This window comes from Protopterus annectens, chromosome 7.part1 (genome assembly GCF_019279795.1).
Source record: "Protopterus annectens isolate FY-2018-M chromosome 7.part1, PAN1.0, whole genome shotgun sequence".
NCBI classification, from domain to species: domain Eukaryota; kingdom Metazoa; phylum Chordata; order Ceratodontiformes; family Protopteridae; genus Protopterus; species Protopterus annectens.
Genome location: NC_056740.1, coordinates 354,249,255 through 354,272,537, shown reverse-complemented (window position 1 = coordinate 354,272,537; position 23,283 = coordinate 354,249,255). Strand labels below are relative to the sequence as shown.

General features: G+C 41.2%; 1 protein-coding gene across 10 annotated transcripts in view; it reads right to left on the bottom strand.

Annotated features, from left to right (window-relative positions):
• LOC122807767 (sarcolemma associated protein) overlaps positions 1 to 23,283 on the bottom strand; it is a 2,306,558-nt gene that overhangs the window by 484,281 nt on the left and 1,798,994 nt on the right. For all 10 annotated transcript variants that reach the window (XM_044078786.1, XM_044078776.1, XM_044078778.1 and 7 more), the window contains one exon: positions 20,053 to 20,373. In XM_044078786.1, coding sequence (XP_043934721.1) covers positions 20,053 to 20,373 — 321 coding nt within the window. The remainder of the gene's footprint in view (positions 1 to 20,052; positions 20,374 to 23,283) is intronic.

Here is a 23,283-nt window from a genome sequence, read left to right as displayed (position 1 = left end):
TATTAATAAGCAGATCATGGTTGACCATGTCAAACGGCTTGGAAATGTCGATGAAAAGTGCCGAAAAGAGAACATTGTTATAATGGTTAGAATTGATGCAGTCAATGAAGGATAAGAGAGCAGTAGTTGTGCTATGGAAGGATCTGAAGCCATGCTGACACTTAGCTAGAAGATTATTCTGAAGTAGATGGTCAAGTAACTGTCTATGGATGCACTTTTCCATTATTTTTGCCAAGGGGGAGAGTAGTGCTATGGGTCGGTAGTTAGAATATTCTATGGAATTTCCTCCTTTTTGCAGGGGAATAATGTGGGAATTTTCCAGATGGCTGGAATGGTGCTTTCTTGTATGGTTCTATTTATCAACAGTGATATGGGGTATGCTATAGCTTTGGCTGCTTTTTGCAGATATTCAGTAGGTAGCTGGTCAGCTGATGGGGTAGATGGTTTTAGCTTGTGTAAAAGGTTGCAGATGAGGGAGGTTGGAAGTGGTTGCAAGTGGAGTATTGGAAGAGAGTTATCAGGAAAGGTAGGAAGAGCAGAGCCATCAGCTGTAAGTTGATTAGCTAGTGATTGGATGGTCTCTGTGAAGAAGGAATTAAAAGCATTTGCAGTTTGCTGTGGATTGTCAGGATTTGCCCCAATAGGGGGTGGTGTAGTGGAATGTCCTGGACGAAGTAAGCTGTTAATGCTGAACCAAAACTTTTGTGGATTATTATGGCTAGTTTGCTGGAGATGGCAGTAAAAGTTTTTTTATCTTCAAGTATAGCTTTTTTTTGTTTCATTTCTTATTTGTCTGAACTTTTGTTGGTTTGTGGGTTTTTTGTTGATCTCCACTGTGCCCAGACTGTATTTCTACGATGTATTTTTTTCTGGTTTCATTAGTAAGCCATGGGGCAGGTTTTGATTTAATTTTGATAGATCTGTTTGCTGCATGGTGGTCAAGAATTAAGAATTTATGGTTAAAGTAGTTCACAGCCTCATCAAGTGGGAGATGTTTTATGGGTGACCAATCACATGCTTTTAGTTCAGTTTGGAAGTGACCAGGGTTTAATTTTTTTTTGCTTCTTATTGTTCTATATATGGTAGGGTTGGGAATGCTAGACTTTTGCCTGATTATGTAAGTGAGAGAATGATCACTTAGATCTTCTGGGAGGGTTCCTACTTTGTAGAGTTGTTGGTGAATGTTGATGAGAATCCAGAGAATATGGTCAGCATAACGCCAGTATTAGTTAAAAACAGAAGGAAGTGCACTGATAGAATAAATATTTGTACTATAGCCATTTATATTTATTTATACTTGCGTATATTCTAATAGGATTATTTTATTATTAAAGTGGAGATAATTGTTTTTATATTTTTATAGGCTGACTGTATTCATGTGACTCCTAAACTGAATGTATATATCAGGGTTTAGATTCTCAGAGACATGTCAGCAATGATGAAGGATTTGTAATCCGAAAGCTTTGTTGTTTTAATAAAGTATCTGGCGTTTCCTTTGGAGTTGAATTCTTGGGTTTGCTAGCTTTGTGACAACTTTGGATTTATCGCTGCCTCAACCTTGAAAGTTTATGAATCCCAGAGCTCTCAGAAACTCTCTGGCTGTAACAGAGGCCTGAGGAAGAAGAGTTTGAAAGAAGGAAATGAGTGTCAAAGCCTTGGGAGGAGGCAGGGATGCCAGCATAGGGACCATCTGGATCCTGCATCACCAGAAAAACATGGTCTTGAGAAGTCAAAAAAAACTTTTTGGAATTTAATGTGAACCCCAAGCTTTGCAGAAGGGAAACGGCAAAATGAAGATTTTACAACAGAATCTCTGGAGAGGAAAAGTACAGTTTTGTACCTACCATAAATGTAGATGTTAGAGTGTACACCTTGCTGCAGTCATCACACTTGGGTTATCCTGTCATCAGGCGGTCCCCGCAGTCGGCCGGAATTCCAAAGTCTTGGTCTGGCGTCGGTTGCTGTCGCTTCTTCCCTGACGTCAGTGCGCCAGGGGTATATATAATGCATCAGACGCCATTTTCTCCAGTTTTTCTTGCCCCAGATGTCAGGTGCCCCCAAAAAGGTGGTCAGTAATTAGTACCAAATTAAGTAATTTTTGCACAAACACAAAATCCCTCCAGCTATAAGCAAATACATCGGGAAGGTATTGTAGAGATTTAGCTAGTTAGATCAGAGGGGATGGGGGGAGGGTAACCTGGACTGCAGCAGGGTGTACACTCAAACATCTACATTTATGGTAGGTACAAAACTGTACTATGTTCATCGTGTTACCCTGCTGCAGTCATCACACTTGGGTAGAATCCCAAAGCTAAGGATGGGTGGAGGAGTTATAGAGGGTTAGAGGAGGCTAGAAGGCCCTGCAGAACTGCAGTGGCGAAGCCAGCCCTAGTCTTAGAGTAAAGTGGTAAGTGATAGTGGTTCTAGCTAGTGGGGAGAGAAAGGGTTCAATTCCAAGTTGCATCTTCCAAAATCTCCTTGGTTTGAACCCCACTGAGGAAGGCTGTAGATGTAGCTGTTGCCCTGGTAGAGAGAGGCCTAATGGTAGCAGGAACTGGTTTTCCATGATGGGTATAGCAAAAACGAATGCAATGTCCTATCCATTTGGAAATGGTTTGTTTTGATATAGCCTTCCCTTGTGAAGCTGTAGCATAGGATACAAAGAGCTGGTCAGATTTTCTGAAAGCCTTAGTTTTATCCAAGTAGTAACGAAGTTGCCTGTGAATGTCCAAGGAATGCAGGAGTCTTTCTCCTTTGTTCTGTGGATTTGGGAAGAAGGTGGGTAAGTGAAGGGTTTGATTTAAAGCCACACTGGAAACCACCTTAGGCATGAAGGAAGGATTACTTCGTAGAGAAACTCTGTCTTGATGGAAAATGAGGAAAGGTTCCACTGCCATTAGTGCCTGCAGCTCTGAGATTCTTCTAGCTGAAGTTATTGCTAGCAGCAGGGCAGTCTTCCAAGATAGGAACTGTAGATCCGCAGAGAAAGCTGGTTCAAAGGGAGGTAGCATAAGTTTTTCCAGAACAAAATTGAGGTCCCATGTTGGTGTAGGTGCTCTCCTGGGGGGCCTAATGTTTTTTGCCCCTCTGAGGAACTGCCTTAGAAGTGGATGCGAAAATAAGGATGGTTCCGTGTTGTAGTGGGCTGAAATAGCTGATGCATGGATTTTAATGGAAGAAAAAGAAAGTCCTTTGTGCAACACCTCAGTTAAATACTGTAGAATCTGAGACATGTGAGGCTGAAGTGTGTTTTGGCCTTTAGCTTGGTTCCAGGCACAAAACCTTTTCCATTTGTCCGAATAGGCCTTCCTGGTGCTGGGCCTTCTAGCTTCCAGAATAACATCCATAACTGCTTGGGAAAGAGGAGCTGGCTGGATGCTAAGGTGATTTGCCATGCAGCCAGATTTAAGGCTTTGAGCTGGCTGTGAAGAATCTGATTGTTTTGCTGTGTGAGCAAATGGGCAATTTGTGGTAAAATCCAAGGTGGGCCCTAGGCCATATTCCTCAATAGTGGGCACCAGTGCTGGCGTGGCCAATCTGGGGCTATGAGTATCAGTCATGGTCTCTCCTTTCTGACTTTCAGAAGCACCTTTGTGAGGAGAGGCAATGGAGGGAAGGCATATACCGTCAGGTTTTTCCAACTGAATGAGAGTGCGTCCACTTTCCAAGCTTGATGGTGAAGTGTCCTTGTACAAAATTTTGTTAGTTGATAGTTTTGAGGACTGGCAAACAGGTCTATGTCTGGAAAGCCCCATTTTTGAGTTATCATTGCAAACACTTGTGGATCCAGTTTCCACTCGTGGGGATCCATGATGTTTCTGCTGAGGTCGTCTGCCAATGTGTTCTTTTTTCCTGGCAGGAATTGAGCTTGTAACTGAACTTGGTAAGCCAGAGCTGTGTTCCACAAGGTCATTGCTTGCCTGCATAGAGGGTAGGAGTGTGTACCCCCTTGTTTATGTACCACATTACTGTGGTGTTGTCCGTCCTTATTGTAAGTTGTCCTGGATGTAATAGATTCTTGAAGGCTGTCAGAGCATTCTGTACAGCTAGCATTTCTTTTTGATTGATGTGCAGATTCCTTTGATCTGCAGTCCATACGCCTTGAACGTGCCATGTGTGCCCCCCCAGGCATAGTCCGATGCATCTGTTGTCATAGTTTGCCTGGCTGGGGGCAAGGTGAAAGGCTGACCCTTATTGAGGTGACATGCCTGTGACCACCATAGAAACTCCTGTTGTAGGCAGGGAATGAGAGATATCATTGTGTCCAAGCTGTGGCTGTGTTAAGACCATACTCTTTTTAGGTACCAGTGCAATTTCCTCATATGCAGCTTTGCAAATGGTATTAGTAGTATGCAAGATGCCATGAAGCCCAAGGCCTGCAGAATTTTTCTTGCAGGTAGTTGGGTCTTTGTTGCCATTGATTTGAAATATTGAGTCAGTTGTAGTTGTTTGTCTGGCGTCAGATAAGCCTTTTGGGCCGTTGTATTCAAGCTGGCACCCAGGAATGTCATATTTTGTGAGGGTACTAGTTTTGATTTCTTTTCATTTACTGTGTACCCCAGGCAACTTAGAAGATGTTTTACAAAAGCCAGATGTTCTAAGAGGATGTCCTTGCTTTCTGCTTGGATGAGGCAGTCGTCCAGGTATGGGTATATTTGAATTCCTCTTTGTCTGCAGTATGCAATTACTGGTGCCAGGCATTTTGTGAAGACCCTGGGCGGAGTAGATAAGCCAAAGGGCAGTGCAGAGAATTGGTAATGGGTTGAACCTGCAATGAAGCGGAGGTATCTTCTGCAACTTTGTCTGATAGGGACATGCAGGTATGCCTCCTTGAGGTCCAACGTTACTAGCCATGCTTTCTTGCCCAACATGGGAAGAAGCTGCTGTAGTGTTAGCATCTTGAATTTGGGTACTTGTAAGAAGGTGTTTAGAATTGAAAGGTCCAGAATTGGTCTCCAGGCATTGTCTTTTCTGGGAACTAGAAAGAGTTGAGTAAAATCCTTGGCCTTGCTCTCGAGTAGGTACCAGATGAATGGCTCTCATGTCCATTAGAACTGTAATTTGTTTTTGTGCCTCTGCCCATTGATTTTGTGGCAGGTTTGGCATTCCTCTTTTCATTGGCAAGGTGTGAAAGTGGAATCTGTATCCCCGTAAAATTATGTCTAGGACCCATTTGTCCTTTGTGACAATGTGCCAGTTGTCTGAAAAAAGTGCGAGTTTTCCTCCCAAGGGCTGCCAAGAGAGTGTTGCTTGGCCAGATGAGGTGCAAGTCATTGAGTTTGCCTTCTGGTAGTTTGGGACCCGTCTTCTCCTCCCTTCTGTGTTGCAGTGCCCCATTGTCGAGGTTTGTATTGGGCTTGTGGTTGTCCTCTGCCTCTTGGACGTCTGTATTTACCCCTCTGTGGTCTGTCGGTAGCTGGAAAGGATCAATTTTTTGTTGGCCAATTTCTGCTGAAGCGAGGGGGCTGTACCTGTAGGAAATCTTTGACTGTCTGCATAGATTTTGCCTTATCCTCCATTTTCTTTAAGACGACTTCTGCTTCAACTCCAAAAAGAACATCCTGCTGTAAGGGAGCATCTAGAAGCTTTGTTTTAACATGATCAGGCAGAGTTTGTTCCTTTAACCAAGCATGCCTATGTATAACAGACCCAGTGGCAGCTGCTCTGCAGGAAGCCTCCAAAGAATCAAACCCACATTGTAAAGTATGTTTGCCCACCTGTTCAGTTGCATGCAACAGATCCTGCATTTCTTTCAATTCAGACTGTTGAGGGAGTGTGCTCATTTTTTGTTTTAACTGAGACATTAGAAATTGCTGATATTTTAGCATGTGAAATTGGCAATTTAGTGCCCTCATAGCTAGAGTGGCTGAGGTGTAAACCTTTTCCCCCCACCTGCCTAGTGCTCTGGAGTCCCTTTCAGAGGGTGCAGGATTTTTTGCCATAGAAGCCTTAGCCCCTTTGGGACCCTGGGAGATAGTCTCTGGATCAGCAACAGGGCTTTTATAAAGAAATTTGTGGGAATCAGGCACTCTATAGTATCTGTCAGGTTTGGCCAGAGCAGGAGGCAGAGAATCTGGGTTCAAACTGGATTCTAAGTAAACATCATCCACAATGTCTAAAACTGGGGGGATGGCAAGTGGTCTGTGCTGGGGGAGTAAAAGAAACTCTCTGAGCCTTTTCTTTGAGTCAGAGTAGTCCTGACCTTCCCAGTGAAAATGTTCCCTCATAGTGTGTAAAGTTTCCCCAAAGGAGTAGTCTTCAGGAGGAGAAGCTGAGGGAATAGAATCCTCAGCATCAGAATCTTCAAAAGGGGAGAAGGAGTAATCTTGGTCCTCAGAGGAGCCTGAGGAAATAGACACTTGTTCAGAGTAGGCATAATCTTCCTCTTGTCTAGGCCTTTTGTCGGGTGGGGGTTGGGAACCCCTGATTAAAGAGATCAAATCTTCAGCCATTTTGAGCATCTGTTTCTTAGGCATGGGGCCTTGAACTGGAGACTGAAGTGCAGTCTTTTTAGGTTTAAAAGGGATCTTAGTCTTAGGATACGTTTTTATGGTGAGCGTCGTCGGTCTGAAGGCACCTTCAGAAACCGAAGGTGTTTCTGCAGCACCGGCATCTTTTTCAGCAGTGTCATCGGTAGGGGCTAAACAAAATGGCTGCGTCGGCCTAGTACTTTCCGCCAAAACTTCCGAAGCAGTCTCAGGTTCCAGATCTGCGGTAGTTAGGGGCTGCGTCGGAGCCTCACTGAAGACCGGTGAACTGGAGACAGGACCAGCCGAGGCCTCGGAGTCTGGCTTGGGTCTAGGCTGCCTGTCCTTATCCTTGCGTTTTTTGTGCACGCCGGTAGTCGGTTGCTCCGACAGCATAGTGTAGCTAAATTTTCTACCAAAGTAGTGTAGTGCGAAATCAAAACGTCTTTTTATAGTATGCTTATTAAACCTAGCACAAAAATGACAACCAGTGACGTCGTGGTCTGGGCCTAGGCAAGGTATGCAGTAAGAATGAAAATCCTTATGAGGTATTTGCTTCCCACAAGAAATACAATTGTTAACTTTTTCTGACATCGGTCTGAGTCAAGAAAAGTTTCCCCAACGGGGCACTTAGCTTTATTGAAGACTTCGGGTCTGAAATTCGATTTCGAAAATCTCAGGAGTCGGCCGACCGGCACTTGCGAACTGCTTCTGCTTCGGGCACCGAGCAGCAAGAAAGACTGGAGAAAATGGCGTTGGATGCATTATATATACTCCTGGTCCACTGACGTCAGGGAAGAAGCGACAGCAACCGATGCCGGACCAAGACTTTGGAATTCCGGCCGACTGGGGGACCGCCTGACGACAGGATAACCCAAGTGTGATGATTGCAGCAGGGTAACACTATGAACATCAGGAGGTTGTCCAAGTAAGGAAATACCTGGATCCCATGAATCCTGCAAAAAGCAATCACAGGAGCGAGGCATTTGGTGAATACCCCTGGGGCAGTATAAGGCAAAAGGGCAAAGAAGAGAACTGATAATGCCAGGAAGCAACAGAGAAACATAAAACCTTCCTGAAAAGGAGGGTTGATTGGGATATGGAGACAAGTATTCTTGAAATCCAGAGACACCATACAAGTCTGAGGAAGCAGGAGAGGGAACAAAGTCTGAAGGGACAACATTCCAAAAGGAGGGCACCTTCAGAAAAGTGTTTAGGTGAGAGAGGTCTAGAACTGGTCTCCAAGTACCCTCTTTTCTGGGTACCAGAAATATCTGGGAGTAAAACACCCTCCCTTTTTAGGACACAGGCACCTATTGAATAGTATCCTGAGTCAAAAGGTCCTGAAGCACCTCTAGAAAGGAGGAGGGTTGTTCCTGAGGGGGTTGAGGAACACCCACAAAAGGAGGAAGGGATTTTCAAAGCATGAAATACCCCTGGTGTATAATGGACTGGACCCAAGAATCCGGAGTACTTTGTAGTCAAACAGGAAGATAGAAAGCAACAGAGGCAAAGAGGATAGTGGCTGGGAAGAATAGAATAGTCGGTCAGTAGCTGGTTTACCTGGAAAAGGAGACTTCTGAGGCACTAAAGTCTGAGTATCCCTAGCAGGAGAAGCCCGATTGTCACCCTTTTTATCCTTAAAAGGGGGTGAGATTGCCTGCGAACAAAGGCTGGCTTTTTGCGGTAGTTTCTCTGAAATTTAGACACAGGAAAAACACGTTTAAGTTCCTGTAATGCCATGCCCTTATCCTGAAGGGACTTAAACATACTAGCATCAGCTTCACCAAATAAGTGTTTATTATCAAGAGGGGAATCCATCAACGTAGCCTTAATACCATCAGGCAAAGGTTGAAGTTGAAGCCAAGAATACCTCCTCATCACTGACTCAAAAGCAGCAGTCCTAGAAGAAGCTGCATCATAACTACACTTGATGGAATGACAAACTATCTGGGAGGAAGTCCCTAAACAGGGAAAGGGCAGAAGTGCTGCCCTTAGAGTCTGGAAGATCAGAAATAACCTGCCAGACCTGGGATAAGACAGCCAACAATAATTGGACATATGGGTTTGATAACTTACAGCCCTAAAAGCCAAGGTAGCAGAGGTATACACTTTTGTGCCTAGCCTTTCCATGGTCCTGCTATCTTTATCAGAGGGCAGCAACTTGGGAGAAGGAAGCAATTGACAGGTTTGTCAGAAGCTACAGATACTGATGGGTCAAACAGGATGACACTAGCATCTCCTCAAGAGCAAAAGTTGTTAAAACCCCCCCACCATACTCGGCACGTATTTGGCCCACAATTGAGTATAACACCCCGTTTGGCACGTATCGTACACCTGCAGCAATTAAGAGAGACCTCAGAGGTTTCTAACAAAGATGATCAAGGGGTTCCAGAATGTGCTTTACAGAGACCGACTAAAGTCCCTCTCACTATATACTCCACATCATATAGGCTTCTTAGTGGAGACTTACGCCTGGCCTACAGAGCAATTCAAGACCCAAATCTAATGAACTTGTTGCATATCTGTAAATCAAATAGGACTACATATGGCCTGCGACTTAAATAGGACATTCTGGGGGGACAGATTTATCTACCAGTGACTGCCACATCTTTAGAACAGGCTATCAATTCATGTAAAACAGAGCACCTCTATGACACTGCTCAAGAGGAACCTGGATGAGTGGATGGGGCACCATAAATTCTTACCAAGGATAGAGCCCTCAACCCTCCTGGGCATGGGCAGTTATCACTAAATACAATCTTGGGTACTGACTAGCATTTCTATGGGATGAAACAGCTAGGCTTAAAATGACCTCTAGGTCAATAGCCTAGTAATCTCCTAATATCCCATCAACCTATGACACTTGTACAAAAACGTACAGTTCTCAGGCACCCTATAGAATCTATCAGGTTTCTCGGGAGCAGGGGGCTGAGAGTCTGGAGCATTAGAAGCATTGGAAAATAGATCCAACAAGGTAGCCAAACAGCAGAAGGTTTAGGAGAATCCATCTGCAGCAAGTCATGATACCTTTTATGTACCTAGGAAACCTGAGCACAATCCCATTTAAAGAACTCCATCATCATCCTGGAGATGGTGTCCCTAAAATAAATCTCTTCAAAGGGAGTGTCAGGATTGGTAGATTCCTCTTCCTCTAATCCACAGTCCAAAGAACATGGAGTCAGAGAATAGTAAGCAAGGGACTCCTCATCTGAATCCAGCTCCTCTTAAGAGGAATCTTGTTCCCTAGGTCTTTTAAGGAGAGTAGAGGAGTAAGGAGGGTGCTGGAACAGAAACTCCCTGAGGAGTTTTCAGTGCCATCAAAGCACTAAACAAACCCTGAGTGAAGGCCTGCCATTCACTTTGTGAATCCTTAGGAGGAGGAGGAGTAATATAGTTAGTCTTTTGCTTTTTCTCCACCTTATAAAATTTGTTAGGCTCTACCCAGGACAGCATTCAATAATGGTAACTGGGACTTCTATGCCGAATAATATTTGAGGAACACCCATAAGCTCCTCTGAGATAATCAGCCATGGTTCCCCATGAATGTCTGAAACAGACGTCTGCGATACCTCCTCGGACGTGCTTAAAGTTGGATCCCCGCCGGCCTCCAATCCAGTTGCAGCACAGGAATCCAGCGATAAAGCAGAGTGAACCTCCAGGCATTCACTTGCCTCTCTGGAGAGATGTCCGGTGGAAGCTGAACAGCAGAAGATTCTGGCCTAGCCTTCTTCACTGACAGCTGTCTCTCAGTGCGGGAAGTTTCCTCCATCATGTCTTTCACAAGAAGCTGAAGACTCTGGTTTTCAAGATAGACCACCAAAGAAGAGAGTCTACTATGAAGTGTTTTAGGTACAAAGGACTGACAGATGGAACAGGATGGATGGTCGTGCGGTGCACCAAGGCAAAACAGACACTGTTCTTGGCAGTCTTTATGGGGGATCGGTCTCCCACACTGGCATTTACCCTTCTTGAATGACATGAAATTCCACAAGCAACAATAAAAAAAATGATAAGTAAAAAGAACCCCAATGGGCCATTTATTTGCAATGGCTTGGTGAACCAGCAAAGGGAACGGCCATTCAGACTGGCGATCAAGCAATGGCATTCGGACTGGAGGCAAAGAAGTTCTGAGGATGGTACATCCGGATGCCACCTTTACACCCTACGCTATGCAAGGAGCATACATGAGGTGTACTGCATACCTTAAAGCAATTGAAAAGGCTTTGGTATACTGGCCGGATGCTGGGCTGCTCTTGACAGAGGATTCCTAATACAATAAATACTGCAACAGTGAAAGGAAGGACATCTGATAAGATCCAGACACACAAAACCTTAAGAAACATTTGGAACTTAGATGAACAGGAATGCATTGACATACATCTTTTAAATCTAAAGTTAGTATTAAAAAAAATGGATGAGAAAGAAGGGCAACAGGTTGCGAAGTGGAAGCATTTTGAATTTTGGCACAAATCACCAACTGATTCAGGAAATAAAGATCCAGAACTGGTCTCCAAGAAGTGTCTGTGGCACTAAAAATATGCTTGAATAAAATCATTTTCCAAAGCAGGAAGGAGGAACTGCTTCTATTAAATGCAGAGACAGCATATGATGCAGGACAGGAGGGGAAGAGGACTTGGTCTGCTGAATAATTAAGCTTGCTCTTCCACTGCCATCTGCATCCTAGATGGATCATTTTCAGAAATCATTTGTCTGAAACAATCTGTTGCCAAAGAGTGAGACGGAAATTCAGACTTTCTGGAAGGGATAAGGGACTACACCAGGGTGGGACTGAGAAGGGGAGTCCCTTACACTCATTCTACCTTGTTTGATTGCCCATTGCTCTGGAGGGGTTACAGCTTTCTTTTTGGATCATCTATGCCACTTCTCTCTAAACATCTGCTTACCATCATTCTGAGGAGACCATCTATTTTTGTTTCTTGCCAAAACTGTATGATTGAGCAGAAAATCCTTTGCAAAATTTAGAACAGGGATGAAAAAAATCTAATTCCCTGAATCAGCTTACACCTCTTTCATTAGATTTTGATAATCTCTGCAGCAGAGGGTCCAAAAACTAAATATTTATCCAAAGGAAAGCTCAAAATTTTAATTTCTACATCATCTGGGAGGTTCTGAGAATGCAGTCAGGCAAAACTCTTCAAAACAGTAGGAGAATCAACAGCCTTGGAAGCAGTTTATACAGAGTCATAAACAACATTTCAAACAATGAGTAGTGACTGGAGAAACAGAAGAAACTAGGTTACACAAAGTAGATTTTTCCTCACAAGAGGAGACTGCAGCTAAAACACTTGTCATATTTTCATAATTGGACAGTATAAAAACTTTAATATTTGAGCCTGAAAATTCAGCATTCTAAAAATCAAAGTTGCAGAAGCACACATTTCCCCCCAAACTTAGCAATAGCTTTATCATCCTTGTCTAAAAGAGAAGGTTTAGAATCAACAAAAAGCTTAGCTGTAACTGGATAAATTAAAGCTACAGTTGGATCAGGTCTGGGATTAGTGTATAAAAACCTGAAAGACTGAGGAACTTTGTACATTCCATCTGTTTTCACATGAGTAGTAGGTTGGCTGTCAGGGAAATCACAGGCTGTGACAAACACATCCTCCAGTGATATCACTTGGGGGTGGATGAGGGTCCTGGAAATTCCAGTTGTAGAAATGCATAGTTATTTTCTAAGTGACTGAGAAACCTCAGTGTTCTGTCATTGAAAGCATGGCGTATTTTGCAATTTGTCTCAGAGAAAGTAAATCCATCATTGGTAGATGCAGACACCATACTCTCCTCAGAATCAGAACTGGAAACCAGAGGAGAAAAACCTGCATCTCTCTCTTCACATTCCCCTACAGATTCCACATCTGTAAGTGGTTTCTGCTGAAACGGATTCTTCTTTTCCTCCAGAAGGGTGAATAGCCTGCAAAAGATCCTGAACCAAGCCCAATAAATTACTCTTGTCCAAACAAACTGACACAGGAGAAGTTAAATATTTAGTTTTCAGTCTCTTTTTATCAGGAAGATCTGGGCAAACATGGCAAATTCTGAGAAAGTACAAGTCTTTTCAGGATACAAAATTATTAAAAAAGACATTTCAGTGTTGTGGAACATTCTGAAACAGTTTCAAGCCTTTTCGGGATACAAAATTAATGAAGACAAAACAAAGGCAAAAGTTGTAAATTATACCCACACACGAACTGGTTCAGCAATACCTATATTTACAAAGATATGATAAACTGAAGTACTTAGTGGGTATGGGTTAAAAAGGATTCAGTTATGGTAGCTAAGGACGTGGGAAGAGACTAAAAGGATAATACAAAAACTGAAAAAATGGAAGCTCTCTTTTATGGATTTGGATAAGATACAAGCAGTGAAAATGTTTTAGTCCCTTTAATTTTATAAGCCGATCAGGCATATTTTTATCAACCAGAGGAGAAGTTGTGGATAGCAATTAAAGAGTTGAAAGATTTTACCTGGAAGGAGAAGAGGGCAAAAGTCAAGCTGGATAAGCTAAGCCTTCCAACAGAAAAAGGTGGTTTGGAATTACCTGACTACACATTTAAGGTTTGTATACATAGCACAAGCAGAAAGCTACAATTCAAAACGGAAAGGGATGATGATGATGAAACAGGGAAGTCCAAGAAATAAGGAGCGAGTGAGATTTTGGATGCAGATCCTTAACAATAACAATGACCATACAGAATATTATATTCATAAAGTAGCAGAAAGGATTCCAAGAACTAATCTAACACGTGAATGGAGAAAGGAGATTCTGCCGATATAGATGACTGCAAGTAGGGATACAGAGAATAGGCACGAGGGGGCTGGAATTTACTGCAGAAAACTGGCAAAGGAACTAAAGAATAGGAAGCAACCAATTAGAGAGGGATAGGTAATAGAATGGGAAGACTCCAATCGTATATTTGGACTGCAGGCTAGAGACTGCTTTCCCTATCAAGGACTGATAAGAGTACAGACAAAGTGAAAGGAATAGGGGAACCTAAGTTAAAGTCAGCACTGGTAAAGTTTTTAGTAAAATCTAGAAGAGAAGCTGTTGTTTAAAAAGGAGCAATTGGCAGGACATATAAAACATTGCATGATAACTACAGGAATCAATCAGAGGACATTGGAAAGGACTGGGAGACAGAAATAAACAATGGGAGGATCTAAGTATGGCTCCCAGATATGAACCAAAGTCTAGAAGATTTTTGCTTGGAAGTGATTACATAGTTTATTTTATACACCAAGTAGGCTCCAAAGAATTTTTCCTCCAGAAGACTGCAAATGTTGGAGGTCTGATGGGAAAAAGAGGTAAATTGGGAACATATTTTTTGGGAATGTACTGAGTTGGCAGTCTTCCATGCAGACTGCTCTGTCAAATAATGGGTGAGCAAATTGGTGTAACAAAGGAAATTCATTTTTGTGCTATTACATAGAATTGGAATTGCCTAGACATAGTAAGGCCTTGCAGAGTTTAATTCTGGTGGCTGCCAAAAAAGCAATTTCTAGAAAATGGAAATCAAAAGTCTAAACCAACTGAAGTGGGATCTTTAGAAAATGTAGGAGCAAATTGCATAGAAAAAAATGGGAATTACGGAACAGCACATACAGAATAATGTTGTGGAGGAGGAACGAAGTTAAAGAAGGCAGGAATTGGATGAGCTATGTAATTTTCCACTGATCACGACTGTATGGATGATTGTGTGATGTATATTTACAACTAAAATATTTTTTTTTCATTTTAAAAAATGTATGATTTCCTATGTCAAAACTGAAAAGGGAATGAAGATGGCTCTTATTTATGAGGAATCGTTTTTTTTCTTTGAGGACGTGACTGACAAAGAAAGGACCTGATTGGTCTAAGTGGAGCGCACAGAACTTCTATGAGCATAGTAAGGGTTGTTCATTTTGACTGCATTTTTGGATTTATCAGAAGAATAACGAGCAAGAAGAACAATGGAAAAAATCCAGTGAGGGAAACGGGATACAAGCCAGGAATCTTATCTGGCCAAGACCAACAGGAGTTGTTTCTTCAACTGCTCTTTTTCTGAATGCAGAATTTTTTTTTTTTTTTTGTCACTGGACTTGTGATCCCCCAGGTTAGGTTATCTGCAGAAAGCTCCATTACACGAAGATAAACTTTGTAAATATCTATTTAAAGTTATTTAAAGCTAGAATCACAATCACCTTGGTGCAGCTTGCAGCTGAGGGGCATGATATGTTATTCAGACAACTATGCTGTAATATTCTATACAGTCACATAGAAATGGTCCTTTATTCGTAGGTACCACTAGTAGTTTTATACAGAAAGCAGAAGAATATTCCTGTATCTGGGTAAAAGCTCGGTCTTCACCTCAAAAAAATAGAGCGAACTGACCACGACTGAATAGTGTAGAAAATATTTTTTATTGCATAAAAGTAAGTGCTTTCACGATCCCAACAACTGATTGCTTCTTCATACTAATTTACAACAAGCAGCATCATCAAATTTAAACACTAAAACAACCAATGGCTTTAAAAGATTTCATTAAACTCTAATTGAAAGCACCACCTCCAATTAAAAATATAAATGATGCATATTGTAGCTTACATCCTTAACAATGCTTTCTGTTCTATTTTAAAATAAATGTAAACAGTTCATGTTTGAGGGGTCTAGCTCTAAGAAAAGGTTTTAGTGACAATGCACTGTTGTTCATCTGAAACTATTAATTTTTTGGATATAACTATTGATAGAATTGGACGTACTGAATTAGTTACAAAATTGTATAGGAAACAACAGTATTTTTACACAAAACGAGTATGCACCCCAAACATGTTAATAAGAATGTAGTCAATGGATAGTTCATGAGGATCAGTAGACTACACAATGTTGTGTCGTTCGGCTTTTCCCGGTTAGGGGTCGCCACAGAGGAACTCCAGTCCGCTAATGATTGGCAGTAGATTTTTACGTGCTGACTTGCCGGGCCTAACACACAACCTTCAACGAAGGAATGCCCATTCATGCGTGTCGCCACACAGAAGATGCTCTAACTGAGAATCGAACGGGCAACGTCTAACTGTGAGGCGGCAACGCTACCGCAGCACCACCACCGCAGTTACATCAGGCAGTGGACATGTTGAACGGTGAATTTTTAGATAAATGTCATTAAGACATTTTGTCGGATTTTTGAAAAGAACTGGAACATATTGAATTCTATAGAAGAATTGGATGAGGGCATAGATACAAGGCCACAGTTTTGTTGTAAGAATAACCTTGAAAAGACAATTGTTATAAATCACCAGTGAATAAAAATAGTGATAGAATGTCACAAAGAATGGGAACATTTCCATGCAGACACTGTATGGCTTGCAAGTTTACCTACACCAGTATAACGTTTACACATCCTAGTCAAAATTTTGTTATAAACTTTGATTTTTATGCTGATTGTAAGACACAACATATAGTGTTATCTCAGTTTTTGTAAAGTTTATGTTTTTTATGGAGGAAAAACTAACAGGAGTCTGAAAGAATGCATCCTGGAGCATATTAGAGATATAGCTAATGAAAAAGAAACCAGCGCATTAGCTAAGCACGTCAAAGATCTGGGTTCTAAACATGTTTTTAACTTTTTAGTACTTGAGATTATGAAACAGGACATTAGAGGTGGTGACCTAAAGAATAGGACTGAGACAGCAGAGCAGAGATGGATTCTGCAACTGCAGGCAGAGAAAACACCAGGTATAAACAGTGCATTGTCACTAAAACCTTTTCTTAGAGCTAGACCCCTCAAACATGAACTGTTTACATTTATTTTAAAATAGAACAGAAAGCATCGTTAAGGATGTAAGCTACAATATGCATCATTTACATTTTTAATTGGAGGTGGTGCTTTCAATTAGAGTTTAATGAAATGTTTAAAGCCATTGGTTGTTTTAGTGTTTAAATTTGATGATGCTGCTTGTTGTAAATTAGTCTGAAGAAGCGATCAGTTGTTGGGATCGCAAAAGCGCTTACTTTTATGCAATAAACGTTCTTTTCTACACTATTCAGTCGCGGTCAGTTCGCTCTCTATTTTTTCTGTGTTGTTGAAGTTTTATACAGAAGTCTGGGTGCTGTTTTTTGCCATTGTGATTCTCAGATCTTGCATTTTTCAGGCTGACAAACTTGGTATGTATCTGAACTATATCACTGGTGTTCTTAAGGAGGAGAACAATAAAATATTATTTTCTATAAAAAAGTCATTTTTTGGCATTGCATACGTGTATAGCAAGATCCAACATATTTTACATGCCCTGGCAGGTGTGTACAGTGTGTACACACCGGAGATTTTGTTGTTTGCCTAGATGCTAAAAGGCTAAACAAAAGTAGGATTATCAAAGAACTTGGAATTGTCAGATTAGGGTGGAATTCATGTCAGAATTAGGTTACAGCATTTACAATACAGTCAGCTGGAAGGACTGTGCAGCTTTCATTTTTTTTTTTTGTTACAGAGTAAAACAAACAAAACCTATCAAAACATAACAGAGTGATTTTTGAACTAAAAAGAATGCATCTTTCTCTATAAAAGTAATCTTTTTATTATTTGTACAGAGGCGTACACATTTTGTTTTTATTAATATTCAAAATACAACTGCTCTTTTGTCAACGAAGGCAGACGTCCAGTGCAAAACTATTTTACAGATAATTATGCAAGTATATTCACTGAATATTTCATGAATACATGCTTATACATACAAAGAGCAAAATTATCTAAAAATTAGACAGCATTCTGAGGACAGACCTTCTGAAAGTTAAGGGGGTGAATATTATATACTGCGTTATGTCATGCTACTCAGCTTCATTTTTAATAGCATGATATACTGCCAACAAAGTTTATGCCCTGTGCTTGCATTAACAGTGCATGGTATTATTAAAGTTTGTGTCCTATGACTGTTTTAACAGTCCCTTGCAGCAAAGTGCAATGCAAAACGCTATAGCTTTCATTGGAACCCCACTCCATGCCTTCAGAATATCCCATCATAGAGCAGCTTAAATAGGTGTTCCATTTGATAAAATTTAAAACAGGACACCTCCAGTCATAAATATATGACACAAATGCTGTTATCAGAATTATTTCGAAATACTGTAAACTGCAAAACAAAATGATACAGCTCCACCTGAGACCCTCTTCCTCACAGCAGTCATCTTCAGAACAATGTTGCCAAGAACCAGTGACCCATTTTTTTTTTAGTTTATTGTTTTAAAATACCGCTTAATTCCAAACTGGTCTGTATTACATGCCATGCCTAGAAATGAGCAGGAAAACATATGCAATGCCCCCTTTGTCAATTTCAGCTTTTGCATTCTGGTCCCCATTTTAAAGTAAATGAACAGACCTGCTCTGCATGATCCACACTGACTTTTTCAGAGATACAGCACTGACTGAAAATAATGCTAATAAGTAACCTATTGTCAAACAACAACCATCACACACATCAGGCTGGTTGCTCAGCACCAATCCTATGCCAAACAAAAGGGTGTGTAAAACAGTATTAGTCACATTTTGGCAACAACATGTTCATTCATTCATTCTCTGGTAACAGTTTACCTAATTCAGGATTGCAGATGAACATGGAGCCTATCCCAGCATTCAGTGAGCACTAAACAGAAAGATTAATCCTGTACAGGATGCCAGTTTATCACAGGATGCAAGCACAAACTCATACATGGCACAACTTGCCTATGAGGAATTGGGTGATCACTGATTCACCTACAGGTATGCCTTTGAGATATGATAGGAAAATTAAACACCTAGCAAAAACATATGAAGACACAGGAAATACATGTAGACTGTGCAGAATGCACCCCATCTAAGAAATTAACCGGAGAACCAAGCATGTGAGGTTTTTTTTTTTAAACACACCTGGTTGAAGACAGCAACAGAGCTTTTTTTACAGTAAAACTGGTGGAAAACTTGCTAAAAGCTAGTGAAATTCAAACTCACAAACCTAAACAGTGAGTTTTGTCCTCAGAGAAGGCAGTAAAGAATTATTTTATTTGTTAACCAGGATAAAACAATGTTCCACATACTTACACTTATCAAGGGTATCAGAACTTGTCAGAACTTCCCAGAGATTTGGGATGCAAGGCTAGGCTTAAAAGGCCCGTGTGTTTGTTAGCCTAGTAAACATCTATGAACCTTTTTCAAACTCTGAAAGCACTTCCTGGTTAAACGACTTGCTCAGACTCACTCCGCATCAACTGCTAGACTAAGAAAACAGAAGACTACTCTGGAGTATAGGGTTTGATGCATTTGCCTACTGTGTGGTACTTAGTAGGTCACAATCAGGCAGTGCTTCTGGGTTGCCCCTAAAGTGAGGCTTATGCCCAATGGATTTATACAGTTACTAAAAAGCGACAATGAAAAAATAAACTGTTACTCAAATTATTTATAAGTACAGGAAAGACTGAGAAGTAGAATGATTGCCACTTTTTGGTTGATAATGTGCTGCAAATCAAGACCAACTTGTATAAAGGAAGTCACTTTTAATGCAAACAAAAATGAAATTTGCCTGGATATTGAACATTGCTGGAAAAGCACTCATGACATCTAGCTATGCAGATCACGCATGGGATGCAGTGATCAAGAAAAGATGACTGACTCTGCATCTCGAATTTTTAAGAGGCTATTTCACTTTCTGTCAAAAAGACACCAGCTCTACTCCAGTTAACATCTGGTACAAAATGATGCAACAAAAATAAATAATAAAATTCACTATAAAGGAAGTTTTACAAAGTATCATCAGAAAGATAAAAATTTAGCTGTGAATGAACAATTTTACCACTGGCATACACTGCAGAACCAAAAAATTAACTGAAGAACCAAAACTCAAGCAAGCCAAATATGCACAACAAATCAGCAAACTTCAGCTGTCTGTTGTGATCAGTCTGTGCATATAACATACTCACAGCTAACCCAATGTGGTTATAATCACAGGCAAAGCCTGAGCTCTGCCCAAACCAGGTAGAGCACTGTTACTGTATAAGACGTGATAAACTGGGTCCGGTTCATACTTTGGCACATACTGTAAAGCCAGACTATTGGTTCAGCTATAGCTTGACTGTAACTGAAAATGTCTTGACTTATACAAGTTGCATACTGCACTGTTCTGTAGTAAACTGAACACACAATGCCTACTTCAGCAAAGATCAACTGCTTGATAACCACTGAATTCTAGTTATCATGACAAATGTACCTAAACAAAAATAATTAATGCAGATTTTTTTTTAAAGAAAAATCAAGATAGCATAAATGAAAACCAAAGGGAGATTGCTTAAAGTCTCTGATCTCCTTTGCCTCTAAGTGGAGACATGGAATATCTTTTTAGAGCTACTGATGTCAAAAGCAGTAGAATAACTTGGAGAAGTATGGGACCAGAATAAAACAAATCTAAAACACCATTATGAAAATGGCACAGTCTGGTTAATTAGGACTTAACAGCCAACTTCACTGTATGACAACTGCTAGGCAACAAGAATTAGATGCCCCCCAATATTGTTTATACATGTTTATGAAAATTTCAAATTTAAATTTCCTTAAAGACTGCTTACCACGAAGCAAAATAGCTTCCTCCCTCTGTTCTGCCTCACGCTGACGGCTCTGGATCTCAAAGTTGACTTGCAAGTTGCTGATTTCTAATTCATATTCTGAAGCGGCTTTTCTCCATCTTTCAAGCTCAAATCGAACTTTTGAAAGCTCTTCCTGAAGTTCACTAATTAATCTATCCCTTTCTGCTGCGGCCTCTTCGGTTACCTTCCGAAGTAGTGCAATGTCCTCTAAAGCACTTGCTAACTCATCTCGAGCTCTTGTGATTTCATTTTCCTTTTCTTCACGAACTGTTTCTATATCTTTCTGTAAGTTCTGAAGTTGGGCTAAATAAAAATAAAACAAGCATACTTATGGAGCACTTCAACTTGCATTAAAGTACATCATTATGTACAATTTAAGAAAAACAACTTCATAAAAATAATGTAACAGCAAATTAAGTATGCCAGTCATACCAGTGGAAAAGTAAAGCTGGAGGACTGCCTTCTTAAAGATGTTTGAATAATCAAATCACTGCTGCAGTATAATGCCTTGTACTTGAGATTTAACTGCATGAAGATGTCTATCCTTCCAGCCTGCATTCTGCAACAGTCAGACATATCAAGAGTGGAGCTGGTCTCTCTTCACTCTCTGAATGTCAGTATGACACTTGGTATAGGAGAGAGGACTGCCTACAACACCTTTCGTTCTTTTTCTGAATTAAGACCTCACCAACAACCATGTCCAAACGTCTAGTGGAGGCAGCAAGACTCAATCTTGTTAGGCACCACTAAAGGGGCATGCCAAACTATATTAGGTGTCATGAAAAAGATAACCTTAAAGTCTGAAGGGAGGTCCCCGACCTACGCTCCTCAGGAGAAGAGGAGATATGGAAGCCAATCCCAAAAACCACACACACACACACCAAAGACTAAAGGGAAGTGGGTGGGGACCTATAATACAGCAATGAGCCTCTTAAACACAGTACAGTTCTGGAAAAACGTACCCTAACAGTAGATGTTTTACTTATCACAGCTACAGTATTCCGCAGGTTATTTTGCCAAAGTAACCTGAGATCTGGCCAGCATACCAAAGTTAAAAACCTTTTACACACCTGCAAGTCCGGCGTATGATTTAAGTCTTTGGGCATAAGGGTACACAAGTGGATATAGAAGCACAAGATTTTCAAACTATATAAACCAGGAGACCATGTAAAAGCCTGACCAAATACAGCAAAGAAAAACAAAGCCAACTAAAAGGAGGGGAGAGGAACTCTCCCCCTTCGGCCAAAAGGTGCACAGAGATTAGTACAAATTGCAGTATTGCATCCCTCCCTCCCCAGTGCAACAGTGATCACCAGGATATCTACTGTTATGGTAAGTTCTTATACAACTGTACTTTGTACCTCATTAAATCACTGTTGCGGTACTCTATACTGATGGGTGATTTCCAAAGTTTAGAAGTTGGGCACGGCAGATGAACTGCAGAGACAAGGGAGCTGTCTGCCAATCCCAAGAGTACAGATCTGGCAAAAGAAGTCTTTCACATAGAAATGACTTCTACTCAGTAGTGCTTTATTAAAGTGTGTACAGAGGACCAGGTGGTTGCTTTCAAAATGGCTCTGGAGTCAAAGCCCTTGAAGAAAGCACCAGAAAAGGAAATTCATTGGGTGAACTGTGCTTTTACCTGTGAAGATGGCGACTTGCCATGGTAGGAGTTGGACTTTGAGATCCAGCTGGAGATCGTCTGTTTAGAGACTGGGTTACCCAACCCGCCTTTCTGGAAGAAAACAAAAAGTTGGCTTTCCCGTGACTTTAGTCTTATCAAGGTAGAATCTGCCTTGTCTGTGCATATCCAGGGAGTGGAGAACCCTCTTATCCTGCTCTGTGGGTTTTGAAAGGTAGATAGATGATGTATAGCCTGACAGAGACCATGCACTTACCATCACGGGCATAAAAGAAGTGTTGGCCCTAAAAGAGACCTTTATCCTTACAGAAGAAAAGAAAAGGAGAGGTGGCTATAAGGGCTTGAAGCTCAGAAACCTTCCTGACTGAAGTAACAGCAAAATAGTTTTCCACATAAAAAAATACTATGGGTAGTCAGAGGCCAGTGGTTTAAAGGATGACAAGGTAAGTGTTTCCAAATAATGTTCAGGTCTAAGGGGGAATGGTACAGCCCCCAGGTGTATTTCAGTGAAGGCTACCTTTAAGGAACTGAATTCTTGACAGCAAAGGGGGATTAAATGGCATCACGCAGAAATGCCAGACACACGTGCCTTGATAGCAGACAAGGTTAGTCCAGTTTTGAGTAGCACACACGAGTAGGACAAAACTGTAGGGACCCTACTAGGAGGGGGTTCTCATTCTTCTTAAGATACCAAATAAAAATCTTTTTCATTTGGAGATGCAAGACTTTCTAGTGGTAGGTTTTTTCAACACCGGGAGCACAAAAGGAATCAAAGTTCTCTTATCCATAGTTTCAGGTTGAGATCCAGTAAGTTGGGATGAAGCAGAGAGACCTTGCTCACTTTGTGGATTAACTTGTAGTAATGGCCCCTGGCTAGGAGAAGGGGGAACCAGTGCTTCCTGGGCCAAAAAGAAGTCACCAGGCAAGGTTTCTAGTCTGTCCTATTAGATCTTCAGTATGACCTTGGAATTGGAAGGGGGAGGGGCATAAAGGTACTTCCCTTCCCAGCAGAAAGACATGGCATCTGGAGCAAAAAAGCTCAAGTTGCCTACTCTGAGTGGAGGCAAAGAAAACTATTTGAGGGATACCTCATCTGTGGACTATGTCCAGGAAGACCTCTCTGTTTAGAATCCACTTGTGAGAGTCTTCCAAAGACCTGCTCAAAGAATCTGCAAGCACATTGATAACCATTTACCTTCCATCTGAAGACAATCACATGCTTGACACTTAGAAGGCTGAGTTGAGCTATGCAAATCCCACATTCCACCTGCTAGAATTTTGAGTACCACAGACACTACCAACTGTCTGAAATTTATTCCATTCTGGATTCATGTTAGTGAATGATCCTGGGTGCATAGCAGTGGGAAGTTTCAGCATTTTATATAGTTTTTGGATATGTCTGTATTCGAGCACATTTGAAGAAAGACTGTGATGAATGCTCAACTTGACCTTCCTAGCATCAAGCATTCAATAGTAAACCAATGTGAACCACTTATAGGGACAGATTTGCAAGTACAGCTTGATCTCATGTCAGAAGAGCTAGCCTGCATGGTGCCCCCCCCCCCCAAAAA